The sequence below is a fragment of the Macadamia integrifolia genome, chromosome 14 (assembly GCF_013358625.1).
Source record: "Macadamia integrifolia cultivar HAES 741 chromosome 14, SCU_Mint_v3, whole genome shotgun sequence".
Classification (NCBI taxonomy): Eukaryota; Viridiplantae; Streptophyta; class Magnoliopsida; order Proteales; family Proteaceae; genus Macadamia; species Macadamia integrifolia.
Genome location: NC_056570.1, coordinates 16,280,728 through 16,296,543, shown reverse-complemented (window position 1 = coordinate 16,296,543; position 15,816 = coordinate 16,280,728). Strand labels below are relative to the sequence as shown.

The 15,816-nt window shown below is 37.6% G+C and overlaps 1 protein-coding gene across 1 annotated transcript; it reads right to left on the bottom strand.

Annotated features, from left to right (window-relative positions):
- Positions 1-932: 932 nt before the first annotated feature.
- Positions 933-14,724, bottom strand: LOC122060425 (phosphatidate cytidylyltransferase 1-like). Its single transcript, XM_042623509.1, has 13 exons — positions 14,395-14,724; positions 14,195-14,302; positions 11,676-11,770; positions 11,042-11,295; positions 10,698-10,849; positions 9,851-9,992; positions 8,164-8,320; positions 7,548-7,595; positions 7,366-7,452; positions 2,724-2,852; positions 2,460-2,516; positions 1,369-1,452; positions 933-1,255 (listed from the first exon to the last, which is right to left on the bottom strand). Exons 3-13 carry the CDS (start codon positions 11,748-11,750, stop codon positions 1,166-1,168), a joined length of 1,275 nt encoding a protein of 424 aa, XP_042479443.1. The 5' UTR covers positions 11,751-11,770; positions 14,195-14,302; positions 14,395-14,724; the 3' UTR covers positions 933-1,165.
- Positions 14,725-15,816: the final 1,092 nt, after the last annotated feature.

Here is a 15,816-nt window from a genome sequence, read left to right as displayed (position 1 = left end):
TTAAATATGGCAAAAGTTTATATGCATGGTCATGCTTTCAACGTTGGATGGGATGTGTAATTACACTTCTACCCCTCCCACTTTTCATCTACTACCTAAAAGCTATTGGCATTCTATTCTGGTAACATTAAATTGTTTTTTCACAGCTACCCAGACGGAAGGAAGCCTGGCAAATAGTAGAACAGAAAGCCCACAATTGGTGGTGTGGGTGGGGGGTATGCTTTAAAATTAACTAAAAGAACATAAATCAATGTTTGTGTTGGTTGTCTTACCAATTGTTTTGGATATTCTAGCCATATTGGTTAACATATTCAAAATGTTCAGAAACATATGAGATATTGGTCAACAAAAAGAATAGTTTCCAAGGTCAGGTATTGAAGTCATCCTTTAGCCAATGCACTAGTTAGCTGAAAGGGGCAAAGTCCCTATGCGTTGGATGCCCTGTACCATCACCGCTCTGAGTCCTTGATCAATAGCTTTTCCTTCCGCTTCATCTGTGGATTCTAGTATATAAACATAAGCAAAAGATTTGATATAGATTCCATCGCCTTCTGATAAGACCACAGTACATCCCGCTTCTTTTGTTTACTTCGTAAATCTCCCATCTGTGACGACGATTAATACCAACTTGTGGGCTTAAAACCTAGGATCTCTCCAATGGTGTTTCTTAAGATGAACTGCCAATCAACTCATTTGACAATCAGGTTCAGAAGTCCATGGATTTGATCCAAAATTATTGTTCAAAACCTGATTTCCTTCATGCCACATGAAATACAGAATTATAGAAAATACTGTTATCTGTTTTGGATAGGACACAAATTAAGTCCTTAAACGAGTTTGCTCTTAAGGACACCAAGAATTAAAGTGCTGCCCAGATTCTCTTAGTAAAAGAGCAACTGAAAACAGGTGCCAAAAGGATTCATCAACAGATATACCAAAAAAATAATACACAAAAGTGAGAAAAGCATTACAGTACTACAAAATCTTTACACTTAACCAAGCATGAATAAACAATTTGGAAATAAGCACTGTACATAAGCCATTTCATTGTCGAAGCCATATTTATGCATTCAAATGTGGTTCCACAAAAAAGCAGAACACCATTTACAGAACGTACCCAAGGAAAAAGTGTGTCAAGTTAAAGCCACATTTAACATATTCCACCTTAGTGTCGTCCAATTTCTCTATCCTGAAAAATATGCCCAAGCTTCATATACAAAGCCAGTTGCTCCTCGAAAGTAAGGTTCCTCAATATCTACATCATGGTAACAACAAAACCAACCCAATCACATATTTGTCTTGTACAATTCAAACCTGAAATGAGGAACACACACACAAAGACATGTATATTTCAGGGCAGCACTTCACCTGATCCAAGATAATCTCCACCGAATAGCTTCCAGGCACAACAAATGACTGATGATAAATATACGCAAACACAGCCATCACCATCTACACAAACACACCATTATTAGGAACAGCACAACACATGTAGGTGATATCAACATTCAATTATTCAATGAGGATGCCAAGAATACATAGTCACACATGCACCGCAATCTAAACCATCCATTCAAAGAACTGCTATACAAAGGCATACAATCGAATGACATTGCTACCAATCAGAGGCAAAGCCAAAGCCTGCACTCCGACCTGACCCAATTCAAGAAGACAAAATAATTCATATTCAAGTTTTAGTCGAACTTTAGTTTTCAGTGTATGCCAACAATACAGGGTAGGCACTAGGTTATCTTTGTCAAATGCCCAGATCCATCTATCTTTCAAATTTCAATTTCCAAGTCAATGCTTGCCCAAAAAATGCTGGTCTAGATGATTAACTCTCTCCACTGGGTTAATCTTGAATTAAAATTTAGTTTCCAGTGGATGCATGCCAACAAATACAGGTTAGGCACTAGCTTATCTATGCCAAATGCCCAGATCCATCTATCTTTCAAGTGTCAATTTTCAAGTCGATGCTTTCCCAAAGAAGGCTGGTCTAGGTGCTCCACAAGCCTAACCAGCCTCCACAGCCAGAAGCAGCCATACTGATTCACTCTCTTCACTGGGTTAAGCTTGAATTAAAATTTGATGCCGAACTCAGTCTACTGACAGTGTGCTCCTTAAGCCATCATATCTATAGGTAAAACATTGAAAGGAACATAAAATCATCTGGGGAAAGTAAGTCGTAGAATTTTTACGTAGAAGCCTTGGAAATGTATTCTGCAAATGGTATTTGAAGAAATGGATTGCACAAATGAAAGCATAAGAATGGAGGAGAAGCTCGCTAGCAATTGTGATTTCAATCAGTGCCAGGCTAAACAAATTAAGAGAAATGAAATAAGAAACCAACTAAAAGAAATCAAATATATTACTAAGACTTTTTACATAAAGTTCCTTGAGCAAAATAAAAATTTGAATAAAAAAAATGAAGTATTGTTTCAATGTTTTAGCAGGCGCACCTGGCAATCCATTCTGTCAGTAATCCCACCATGTCCCGGAATGCTATGACCAAAATCCTGCAATAATTTTCAGGGAGGGGTGGTCAACAAGTACCAAATTTAAAATGCATTCCAAGTTCCATCTAATCATAGTTGTCAAGGAGTCGTCTAAGTGACCGCCTTGGCATCTAGTGTCGTCTTGGTCACCTAGGCGGGTGTTTTGGTTGCCTAGACACCATGACAACTATGATCTAAATTCAGCTGAACAATCAAATGAGGAAATACCTTGATTTTGAAAGCTCTCTTAAAACCACTTGCAAAAAATCCTCCAAAAGGTGCTATGATAGATGCAAATAGACCAAGAGCTAGGGCATGATACTGCACTGGCAAGATTGATATCTCTACCCACGGAAACTGCAAGTTTGATCTCTTATTAGATGACAAATTGTCTGCTCATGGTTTAATTTAGTTGACAATGACTCCTAAAGCTTCATGTGCTGATATGACAACATTTTCATGCATAGCCAAATAATTTAAGAGATGCAATCGTATTTGAATTTAATTTCCTATATTTTGGGCAGCAATTTTATATTTAGGATTTTGGTTATAGTTGTTTCATTTATTGTTCGGTTCAAATCAGGCCTTTTCTTTCTAGTATTGGTACTAAACAATTTATTAAAGAAAGAGGAAGAAACATGGATGCAAGGGGCAGGAGCCCCATCAGAGGAGAAAGAGAAAAGGGAACTTTGAATGCATAAACCAGCCACCATAGAAACACTATGTTTTTCATTTTTAGCATTATTATGCTAGAAAAGGTGTTAGGGCAATGATTGTTGCCCTGGGGTTCGCCCAACACCCCTATATGTGACATGGATTTGAGGGTACCAAAACCATGGCTTTTCATTCCTCAGCAGTATTGTAAACTGAAAACGAAGTGACTGGTTAAAGTTGTCTTTTGCTATTTAAGTTTGGTTTTAATCCAGTGTTCAATATCTAAGGTTAAGAAGGGGAGGACCATATTCCCAATGAGATTTAATCATCCCATACAACAATATAACAAAAACAACAACTCAGCCTTATCCACAGCTACATGGATCCTTGCCCTCCAATCAGCTCTATTTGAGGTCATACTTGATACAAAGCAGCTATGCATGTCTTTCCTCACCACCTCTCCTAGGGTCATCTTAGGTCCCTGACTCTTTTAGTTCCTTCAATCTGAATCAAATCATTCCTCTATACTGGAGCAAACAAAGGCCACTATTGAATATGGTCATGCCATCTCAAACGACTTTCTCGTAGCTTATCATGTATCGGAGCTACTCCTAGATCCGCTCTAATATAATCATTCCTTACTTCATCCTACTTAATTTTCCATACATCTATCTCAACATCCTCATCTCTGGTACACTGAGTTATCTACATGATGCTGCCCAACATTCTGCATCACACATCATAGCCACTCATATGACTATCCTATAAAATTTTCTTTTAAGTTTTAAAGGAATAAAATGATCATACGACACTTGGTACGCAACTCCCCACGCCTTCCATCCTATTTTAATTCTCTGTGAAACATCATCCTTTATATCACCTTCTTTATTTATGATTGAGCCCAGATAACTAAAATAATTACTTTACGGAATCTCCCTCTCATAAATTTTCACCACCACACTATCCGTACTAGTATAACTAAAGTTACACATCATATACTCCATCTTCGTTCTACTTATCTTTAAACCTTTTGACTCCATGGTTGATGTCTAGCACTCCAACTTCATTAATCCCTTTTTGTCTCATCTACCAAAATAGTGTCATCAGCAAAAAACATATACCAAGGAACCTCCTCGTGAATTTCTCGAGTTAAGTCATCTATGATAAGTGCAAAAAAATAAGGGCTTAAAGCTAATCCTTGATGTAACTGTAAATGGAAATTCACTACCTTGATCCCCATAGTTCATACACTAGTCATCACATCATCATACATATCTTTATTTATGTCCACATATTTACTTGAAACACTTCTCTTCTCTAGTACTTTCCAGATTAACTCCCTAGGGATTCTGTCATAAGCTTTTTCTAGATCAATAAATACCATGTGAAGATCCTACTTGCAATCTCTAAATTTTTCCACGAGTCTCCTAAGTAAATTGCTTCTGTCATGGATCTTTCTGGCAAAAAACCAAATTGGTTCTCAGTAATAGTAGTTTCTTGTCTCGTGGGTTTCAATAACTCTCTCTCATAACCACAATGCTTCAACTCCATTCATCTGGCATTTTCCCTGTGCATCTCAGACAACAGTATAGGCAACCAAAATAAAATTCTTTCCATCCCCAAAAGTTGGTTTACAATGTATATAAAGATAAAAGAAAAGACTCCTAATAGAACCTACCAAAACAAACTCTTTTAAAACTAGGAAACAACTCAATCAAATCTCCTACATATATCCAACTCTAAAATAAAATAAGATAAAAGTCTAATTGTAGAATTAACCCCAAATAGCTAAATAAATCCCTACCAGCCCTTATTAGACCAAAATCCTGAGTAGGTTCAGTTTCGTCTCGGTCCGGGTTTCCAGATCGGATCAGACCGGTCTAGCCACGATAATGCTACTGCATCACGCTCCCCATGACTTTTACTATTCTTTGATCTCCTCTGGCCAAGGTGGCAAGGTTCAATATCCCAAAGCAACACACAAGGCAAGCCTTAAGGCAGTTCATAGGAGCCTTGACTTCCACACCGCCTTCCCTCATCATTCGGCTACCATTTGAGTAGAAAACTTTACCTATGCCCTGTTCAACTAACATTATATACACTTGTAAAAAGTGGTCTAAGATGCAGCCAGCACAGCACATCGCCAATCCACACCCTGACTCTGCCATACTTAAACACCTGCCCACATCTCCATTCCCCCTAAATATTCCCACAACTACTCAGGTCCTGGCAACTTTTGGACGCAGCTCGATTTCCCACCCTAGAATAAACCATAATATTGGAAACTAAAGTGTTCAGTGAAGGCCATGCAAAAAACTACAATAGCAAGAATATTACCACAGCGAACATGAAATGATATTTTATGGAGAAATAAAAGGGGAAATCCCTAATACCCAAAGAGCCATAGTTGTCATGGTGCCTAGGCGGAGCCCAAGCAGTGACCACCTTGTCACCATGGCGCCTAGCAACTAATGCATGCATATACCAAGGGGTTTCAGGAGTAGAATATGATTTTCTTCTCTTTAAGATGTAATTTTGAAGGACGGTTTATATGAAAAATAAAATTTTATTTCTTTTACTTGTAAATATGAGGGGTAATATATAAAATTAAAGAATATCTTCTTCAAAGTTATAATTCTAACAAATAAAACCCAAAAGAGGTGGTCTTCTACTTCTTCCTCCACCTTCCGCTCCTTCTCCTTCTCCTTCTCCTACAATGGATGGTGACATTGGATGGTTTAGGCAGTGGCTGCCGCTGCAACTTTTCCAGCAGTGGTGGCTGCTACAACTACTTCTTCCCATTCATCTTCTTATTCTTCCACCATTTGCTCTTTGTTTTTCTCCTTCTTCTTCTTCTACTATGGTTGATGACAGTGGCTGCCGCTGCAACTTTTCCAGCAGTGGTGGCAGCTACAACTACTTCTCCCAATTTGTCTTCTTATTCTATCACCCTTTGCACATCCCCCCCCCCCCCCCCACCCAAAAAAAAAAAATACAACTTGGTGGCCATAGTGATGCAGTCAAGACTAACCAATTGGGCTTAGGAAGGTCAGAATTTGATTCATAAATGGGTTTATAGGCTTTGGTCAATTGTTTATTGGTTATTTACTGTATTAGGACTTGACTACAAGCCCATTAAGTAGGAGTGGACCTAGTACACAGGATTAGTAGTTAAGTGTTTGCATTAAATCAGGATAATTATTAATAAGATAAGAGTTTTGTACTGTGTATACTTTGTTAAGTCGGTGTATGAGAGTGACTAGGAGAATGAGTTAAGGAAATTTAAAAGGTTATAAATATACACACATCTCCCATCAACTGGACATGATTTGAATTAAAAATTTTGACTTTTCTTCAGAGTTCTGGAACTGTTGAGCTGTGCATACCGAATTGCTCATTGGTATTCCAGATCCGATATCCCACTTTCTTCTTCTTCTGATCTGCTCTTGTGATTTTTTCTCATTCATCTTTGTCCTACTTATTCTCTAATTCTGAAATTTCCCTCTAATTCTTCTACTTCTCCCTGATCTCTTCTAATATTCTTCTCTTCCATACAGAATATTGATTCAGAACCCTAACTATTTCTTTCTAACAATAAAAACTGAACTCAGAATCCGATATTTGTGACTTACTAGAATAATACTAGCTCCGTTTCTTAAAGCATATCATCAAACCCAGCTATATTTTTCTCAGTTCTTGCTTGTTGCTTGAATTTTTCACTAGCCGGTTTTATTTATTTAACAATCTTTGATTCTTAGGGTTCTTATATCAATTTACCTTGTTCTGATATCTCAGGCCAGTGTTACACTTTTTTCCCTATTTCAGATTATATCCCCTGTTTCTGCAATCCTGTCTGTACTAGCCTCTCTTGCTGTATTTTTCAGGTTCAGATTTAGACTGCATTCTCTAGTACCCAGAAAACCACAATGCAATGCATAGAGTATACAGCAACTAGAAAAGTATATCCAGTATGATATTTGAAATCTTTACAGAATAATAATCAAGTACTGCTGCCAATAAGACAGCCCCAATGCGAAAACACTAAATTCTGTTATGACTTATCAGGCCAACTAATACAGTAAAATGGCTTCAATATCATGAAAAAAAAATAGTTGTGTGGCAATTTTAATTATTTCCTTCTGATTTCCACTAAATATTCAATATTTTTTAAAGTAGGCAATACCTAAGAACAACTAAGTATCGCTAATTCACTCACCCATTGAGGAACCCAGTCCGGCAAAGAATAATATGCTGGCTTAAACAGTGGATCAGGATCACAGTGAAGCCAACCAGTTGATAAATCCTGCACAATTTTTTCCATCAAACTAGGACAATAAACACCCGCATGAGATTGCGAGGGATAGAACACAGAAATGCATTATCTATTCAAAATGTTACCTTCTTTGGACATGTTAGCCACTGAAAACGCCCCATGATATTTGCTAGCTTCATTAAGAAAATTCAAGTTAGCATACATCTAATTTTTATAGACACCAAATCGTAAAGAACTCTGAAAGCCTCATAAGAATACAAGTTCATTCAAGAGATAAATTTTAAGCATGCCCAGAGCATGTACTATAAATAAATAAATAACTAAATAGAAAACAGAGAATAGGTTTAAATGTATGAATGACAACCAAGCAGACAATTAGAAAGCCCATTTCAAATAAGAATGCACAGTGAGAGGATGGTCCAGCTTAGGAACCCAAATGATCATCTCAGTTAGATCCCCAATAACTCCTAAAACAAAGACCACAGAGTGAGCAAAGAATAGGACTGTGCCTCTCAATTTTCTCATACTGAGACAGATTCCTTGGGCGAAAATTTCAATGTGACACTGATTCAAATTAAAATAAGTGAATCACAAATATTTTCCAAGAACAATTTGTAATAAAACAATGACGAAGGGAAAGCAAAAATTACTGAGAAATACTTCGCCAAGAACAGTTAACAATCAAATGATTCTCAGAAGCAAGCTTTGTAGTCATCAGGGAAAAGAACACATCATGCTCACCACAAACGCAGAAATGATAGTTGCAACAGATGCTCCAATAAAACCCTCCCAAGTTTTCTTTGGAGACAACTTGATTAAAGGTGTTCTACCGAAGAAAAACCCAAAAATGTAGGCAGCAATATCATTGATTACAATAAGTGATGCAGGAAGAAGAAACCTGCATGGGTATCTAGAGTTTATCAGGAAAGAAAATATAGAGAAAATATCACCTAGATAAATATATTTGTCAAGTGTAACACAAAGAATAACCAAAAGGATTAAACACAACATGTGAAGAAATAAGAACCAATGGAAGTGCACTCAAATGAAAATAGTAATGCCACTGCAATTCTAAAACCCAACAGGTACCAAGAAGAGAATTTAGCCTTAAATACCTTTCAATCGAATCTGATTAATAATAAGATATTACAATAAACCTTTCAATGTAGTCTGAATTGTTGTTGTGTTGATATGCATTGTTGTAGCCTTACTTAACAGTTCGAGCTTTTGGGATAAGCGGTTGTAACATGGTATCAGAGCGAGGAGATTGGGCGTTCAATCCCTGGTAAGTGTGAAGGGTTTGTGTTATGTGGTGTTGTGCCCCTACAGTACCCTTGGCTCCACGTGATGGACCACCACATGATGGTGTCACGTGCAAAGCCGTGTGTATGTGGGTCTGCACATGCGGATGGGTGTTGTCTGTTGATATACATTGTCGTAGCCCCTAACAGCTCAAGCTTTTGGAATAAGCAGTTGGTAACATGAATGACAGCCACCAAGGGTTCAATTGCTCCGATACCATCAGACATAAATAGAACATATTCGTAGAACTAATCAACCCTGCCCAGACTATCTTCCCATACATTTTCAATTAAACTTCTTCCACATTTTTTTTTTTTTTTTTTTTTTTTTTTTTGATGAATAAAATATTCCCTCTCTTTCCCATATCTGACATTAATATCGAACAAATAGATAGCACAACTATCATGTCTTTCCCACTGACTTTGGCCAAGGGGAAAGGTGAAAGCAGCAAGGATTGACAAATAACCATACAGAGACAGATCATAGTAACAATATGAACAGTCCTAGATGCACTATTACATAATTTCCCCTTTAGAAATGAGAACCAAGCTGGGAGTTGAAAACAAAATACATTGGTAAAGCATGATAAAGCTAGGCCTGTTAAAGGAGCAAAATCTTTTAAATGATAAATAAAAGTACAATATTATGAAAGGAAAAAAATATTTACCATGCATGAAAACACATTATTACAACTAGAAAATTAACAGATAAAAAGATAAAGAAAAAAATGGTGGGGAAAAGGCAGGCTCCTAAAAGGAAGGAAAAAAATAAGACATGAAATACATGACAAACAAAATTGAAATGATATCATTAGAACTTGATATAGGAAACCAATTAACAAATCAAAAAATTCATAATCATGCATCAGAGATATTACACACGTGAGTATAAGTAAAGAGAAGGATAATAACCCAGGGGGCACATAACAAAGTTTAAAGAAATGAAACATGTAACAACTGAACAAATGATGGCAGAATAAGCTCAAAGATTGAAATTTGAGTTCATAATTACGAGATTTAAGGAAATGGGACACGCAACAAGTAATGGCAGAACAAAGCTTAAAGAATGAATTTTGAGTTCATAACAACTACTTAGCAGGAGTCACAGTTCTAGTAACCTATTTTACCAGAAGATTCCTTCAAAAATATTCGCTACTGTGAAGGCAGACTGTGTAAACACCACAATTAGAATCATATGTGTCCATGCATATTGGCCAAATTGATACTTGTACATCTTCTTCTTCAACGTAAGAATGAACCACATAAATCCTAAACCCAATAAAGAGATCATACTTCAGTTGCAATACATTATGGCAGGGGAATTCTGAATCTAAAAGGATCAAAATCAATGTATAACAGCATATGAACTCTTTTTTATCGCAACAAAAAAATTGTATCAGTATGAAAAATATTACAACTCACAGTCTCACGCAGAATTAAACTCCAACCAGAGAGAAGGATTCTTTCTTCAAAAAAAAGGGTGGGGGTGGCAAGTAAGTGGTCCAGAACACTGAACATCCACACCAACCCAAGCAGCTTTCAATATGCAACCCCCCCCCCCCCCAAAAAAAAAAAAATCTCAACCACCTCCACACCAAAAAGGAACTCAAACACCCAAACTTGATATGATCACTCACCCAATCTCCAAGCAACCACCACACCTCAATCTCCAAACAACCACCAGAGCTCCAGACCTACATTTGTAGGAAAGGAGTTCACCCAGCAAAAAGAAGACAAATGATAGGAGAGAAAGAGACAAGGAAATTCATGTGGACATGCCCCACATGTCCCGACTTCCCAATCCCCCACCACTAGTCCCTACTGCCCCTGCCACCTTTCTGTCAAACCAGCCATTTTTTTAGAAGCGAATGTTAGAGTGGAATTTCTTCAGTTGGATTATATATTATAACAGCATAATAGCAAGAGATTCTTTGTGTGCATAAATAAAACAATAAACGTGAGAAATTAACCAACCTGCAATATATAAGAAGTAACAAATAACCATTTGATATTTCACAAGTCCGCCCACAAGTCGATACAAAATTTTCTCTGAAGTTACAGTGTTTACAAGCTGTTGACTGAGAATGCGGCCATATACAAAAAGCATTGCCGTGAAGAAAAAATGCCTGGTAACACAAATCAAAACAAATCAATTATACAAGAATGGCACATGATGGATGTCACCTATAAATTATCCATAAATTGGTCATTCTCATAACTAGGTTTTGGATTTGGTCATAAAAGCGACCTCGGCTTCTAACCATTTAGAAACCTGGGCACATATATAACTTTGTTACAGATAAACCTGATTTCCTTACCAGTTTAAAAGCCTGAACCCTGGAAGTTGCTTGTCTTCATGAGATCTCCTTAGTAGATTGAAAAGCTCTCTTGCCATAAATATTTGGATAACAACAACCATCACCAAAATATACAGATGACCCATATAGATAACAAATGCAAATCCTCCAATCATCCAGACAGATGAATATGCACGGATCAACATTGACCTGTATTTGCTTCGATCATCAACAAGTAAGTGACTTCCATTTGCTTTGCTCACCTCCGAAGGAATCTAGCATCAAAGAAAAACCACTTTGTTCAGTAAATCCCACATTTTTTTATCTTCTCAGATACTTAAACAGTATAGATCCTCATTTACAAAGAATGAATGTCTGTACAAACCAGATCAATCCAGCACCAAGAAACATATCCAATGAGTCTTATTCCAAAGGCTCAATCAGCAGTTCGAAACAAAGTGTGGAATGTAGATTTAAAAGCAAGGTGGGATTTTAAAATAACAGGAGTGATAGAAAAACCAACTTCCATGAACTTGCATAGCTATAATAAACTACTTGACAGGAAGTACTTCCACGGCTATAATAAACTACTTGACAGGAAAAGTTGTGTATAGAAATAACTCGAAATAACAATTTGTATGTTCAATTCACCAACCTCATTTGAACGTCTGCGGTGCCGAAGCCGACCTGTAGGAGTTGAAGGGGCACTAACACTGTGATCCTTTTGCATGGCTTTATCTCTATCTACCACTAAAGACCACAAGCAAAATATATGAAATCAGAAAACAAACTGTGAAGTTATTCATCAAAAAAAATATGCAGATGCATGCTCTCGCAAAAGGATGTAATTAGAACATATTCTAAGACTCTCTTTGGTATCATTTTTGTTTTTGATTGTTGTCCCAAAAAACATTTTGGTTGCATTTGGTATCATTCATGGAACTTGTTTCTATTTTAAAAAGATTGAAAAAACACAAAAACCAAAAAATGGGTCTTGATCCATTTATGTGTTTTGGCCAAAAACCAATTTTTTTCCATTTATGCGCTCAGTGTTAATGAGCATGTGCTTATATGTCCCAAAAGTAAGCGTAAAAATGTCATTTGGTTTTGTTATTAGAAAGGCAAGCCCCACCCCCTCCTCCTCTTCTTCTTCTTCTTCTCTTTTTCTTCCTACTGGAGAAAGAAACTGCCCTCTGCAAGTCGCTCTGATGGCACAAGATACGGCCAATCCCAGCGCCCTACGACACCGCAACTCCCCAGTGAATGACATCCCATACCTGGCGACAGAGGAAACAGCGTCAAACGCCGGAAAATCCAACGGCGTCCAAGTAGGGGGCGTAAAACCCTTGTGGCTTCAGAAATACAAACGCCGTCGATGGGGTCTTATCGGAGGGGTATACAGCCCTGAAACCATCCAGCGAATGACTACCAAAACCGCACAAACATCCGGAGGTGGTCAGAAGACCCTTGATGTTCTAACCACCACTGGATCCATGGCAACATGTTAGGGCCTGGTATTCCAGGATGAGACTATACGAGCATTCATGGTCGGAAAAACCATGTAGAAGGGGAAGAATTATAGAACCTTAACTAAACAGAAACTAACTATTTAATCCTGTATACGACTTAAATCCCTAATAGTTGAGCTTATTAAATTGGCCCATTACAATAAACCCAAAAATATCAAGCCATTTCCATTGGACACTCAAAATTAAACATATTGGTCCATTCTTGGACCAATTTGATAGCTTGGTTTGCTACTGGCCTTCTTGTTCTTCTTAACTGCAACAATTCTTCCCCACACTTCCCTCACCATTTCCATGATAATAAGCATACAATAAACACGAACAGACAGAATCCATCAAGGACTCAAATTCAAACCCCTAAAACTATGAGCATATGTAAGATTACAAGGAAATTTCCTCCCCATAGCATGATTTAGAACGTATAACCCCTTGGGTAGAGACACCTCATTGGAAGTCCTTGGATTTCAATAAAATTGAACTCTCATTTGACAGGCTAAGAACTGGATCAATCTAATCTAAGAACAATACCATCAAGGATTCTGCGAACAGACTTTGATCCATCAAATCTCTTTGTTATCTATTCCCTCCCCCCTCTTAACAAAAAAAAAAAAATCAGAACACCATATTTATATACTCCCTCTTTCCCGCAATGCCCATCCCATTTAGAAAAACACAAAGATAAGGAAGAGTGGATATAGCATTAAAGCCCTCTTGTTTTCCAAAATTGTCTATCCAATACTCATATAAAACTCACTTCAAATTCTACAATAAATGAAATGTGGTAATAAATGCAAGCGTTAATGTGGTAGATTTTGTAAAAATCTATCACTTAATTTATTTGATGGATCAATTTGGGACAGCCAAAAAAAGGAAAGACTATCTTTGCAGGTTGAAGGGAGTCGAAAACTTAACTGCGCAAAACCAGAATTACGAATTAAAAACTAAATCCTTAAGTTGAACTTTAAACCAGTCCTATCTAAACAGTTTACTGTATGGAGAACTTGAACAGGACAAGACTGGTTTGAAACTCTATCGAAAAGTCTGACCTGATTCAAGAGGCAAAGTAGCACCAGAGAAACCTCATGCAAGCACTATCTGAGCGAGAAACAGCACAAGAAATAGAAGTAATTGCAAAATACTAAGCAAGATTCTCAATTTGGCCATGACCCAGGTTTGAAGACCAAAACAGGTCTCACACAACTTGTCAATTCCATAAACCCAATATGTACTGATTATAATTTTTCATCACGGTATTTAATATTAAAAAATGATCCTAATGAAAGATGTCCACCATTTTATAAAGTAATAGACTCCTAATGCAAACCAAACATAGACTAAAACCAATGAGTTTTACTAAAACTTGCCTCCATGAATAAAATGGCTTAAAACCAACTAATGGAACATCTTTCTCCTTCAAACTAGCATGTCTTACATTTATATGCGTCTTAATGCAACATTAATTTTCACAAAAAAATTAAATAAAAATAAATAAATAAAATAATGCTTTCATAATGTATAAGGACATTTAAAATCATAGGAACAATTAAGTTACGAACCAAAATTCTATTACTTCAACAGCAAACTTCCCGTAATGAAAATGAAACCAGTTACAACAGCAATCAATGAACATATAAAATAGATAACTTACCAGTAATGAGAAACAACCCAAAAGGAAGTTGCTCTAGGAAAAAAATTCTTTCCCACTTAAACCTCCCAGAGATTGATAATCAGAACTGTTCCGGGAGTGATATCCAGCCTAAAATGTAAAAAGAAGAGAAATAATCGTAAAGAAAATTCTAAAAAGCAAAACAATTTTAAGGATCAGAAACGAAAACTACTATCACAAACCTGAGCTTCGTGGGATTAGGCATGCCTTTGTTAACTCAAGCTTCTTTACATGGAATTGAACTTTGGAGGATTTGCTCTCGGTGTCGTGTCGGGGGAAGACACCGTCGTTATTAGCCTCAAAAAATTCCCCGTGTCGCCAACTGAGGGAGGTCTAGGGTTTCAGAGGTCATCGACGAGAGAGATAAGAGGTAATGTTAACTGCTCCCGTCGCCGCACACAAGACGCTAAGATCGAAGCAAGGAAATTCGCCGGAGTGAATAAAGGTAGGACAGGGGACCGAGAGAATCTAAGAAAGAACAGCACTGGAGTTTTCGTTGGTTCGATGGTTCGATGGTTCGATGGTTCGATGGTTCGATGGTTTGCCCTTTTTGGTAAGGATCCGTTTGTTTAATGATTATTCGTAAAATCCAGTTCGAAAAAATAAAATTAGGAAAATGATTTCCGTGAGAAAGTGTTGGCCCCCCCACGTGCACATAGATGTAATGACCGAATTGGATTTCTCTCCATAGAGCCCAGTAGGGGTGTCAATTCGTGAACCGACTGTTTATAGATCGGCCCGGCCTAGCCTGCTTATTAAACGTGTCGGGCTTGAGCCTGACCCATTTACAAACGGTCGGTCTCAGTCCTGATACTTAGATAGTCGAGTGCCCGACCGAGACCGACCAATTAATACCCGATCGAGATCGGTCTATTTTGCACTGGCCTGGCTCGACTTGGTTGTAGAATACCTATTTTACCCCATATGAAAGAGTTAAAAATAAAAAGTAAACAAAGAAACCAAAAAGGCAAAAACCCTAGTCTACAGTGGGTCTCCTTCTTCGACCTTCCTCTTCAAATTTCAATAATTGAAGAGGTTTGTCCATCACATTGATTTGCCTTTTTCGTTAAGCAATCCCTTCTGAGTTCTGATCAGTCCCAAGCTGCAACCACAAGTTTATATTGTATTGGAAACCTTTTTCGTTTAATTGAATTGCATTTATAGTTGATATGAATTAGTATCTACCCAAAAGAAAAAAATAGTGTCCACAAAAAAATAATTACTTTGGGAAGAGTTAGCCTTTGAGGAATGGACAATTGGACATGGTTATTTCGGGATTCTCATCACTTCTCATAAAGAGCACAGCACTGCCACTCGAATCCATTGCCAGCCCCCCCACTTCACTTTGGGGTTCCAAACATCGCCCGTCACGGCGTCACCCCACTCTGCCTATTTCTGTGTCTTTTTTGAGTTTGAATTGCTCAGTCATTTTAAAGAGGGCCCGTTTAAAAACCGGTTAGAGTCCGTTTAACATTAAACATGTTCGTGGCTTTAACCGGTTTTTAAACCTGATTAAGGCTTGATTTTAGTAGTCCAATTATAGCCCGAGACCGACTGACCGACCGAATATAAAGCGTACCATGCCCTCACTAACTAGGCCCGAT

Coding starts and splice junctions, on each gene's coding strand:
- LOC122060425 (XM_042623509.1), bottom strand. CDS start 11,750: ATGCAAAAGGATCACAGTGTTAGTGCCCCTTCAACTCCTACAGGTCGG. Junction 9,993..10,697: donor TTACTTCTTATATATTGCAG/GTTGGTTAATTT, acceptor TATTGGGTTTAG/GATTTATGTGGTTCATTCTT. Junction 2,853..7,365: donor CGGACTGGGTTCCTCAATGG/GTGAGTGAATTA, acceptor TCAAACTTGCAG/TTTCCGTGGGTAGAGATATC.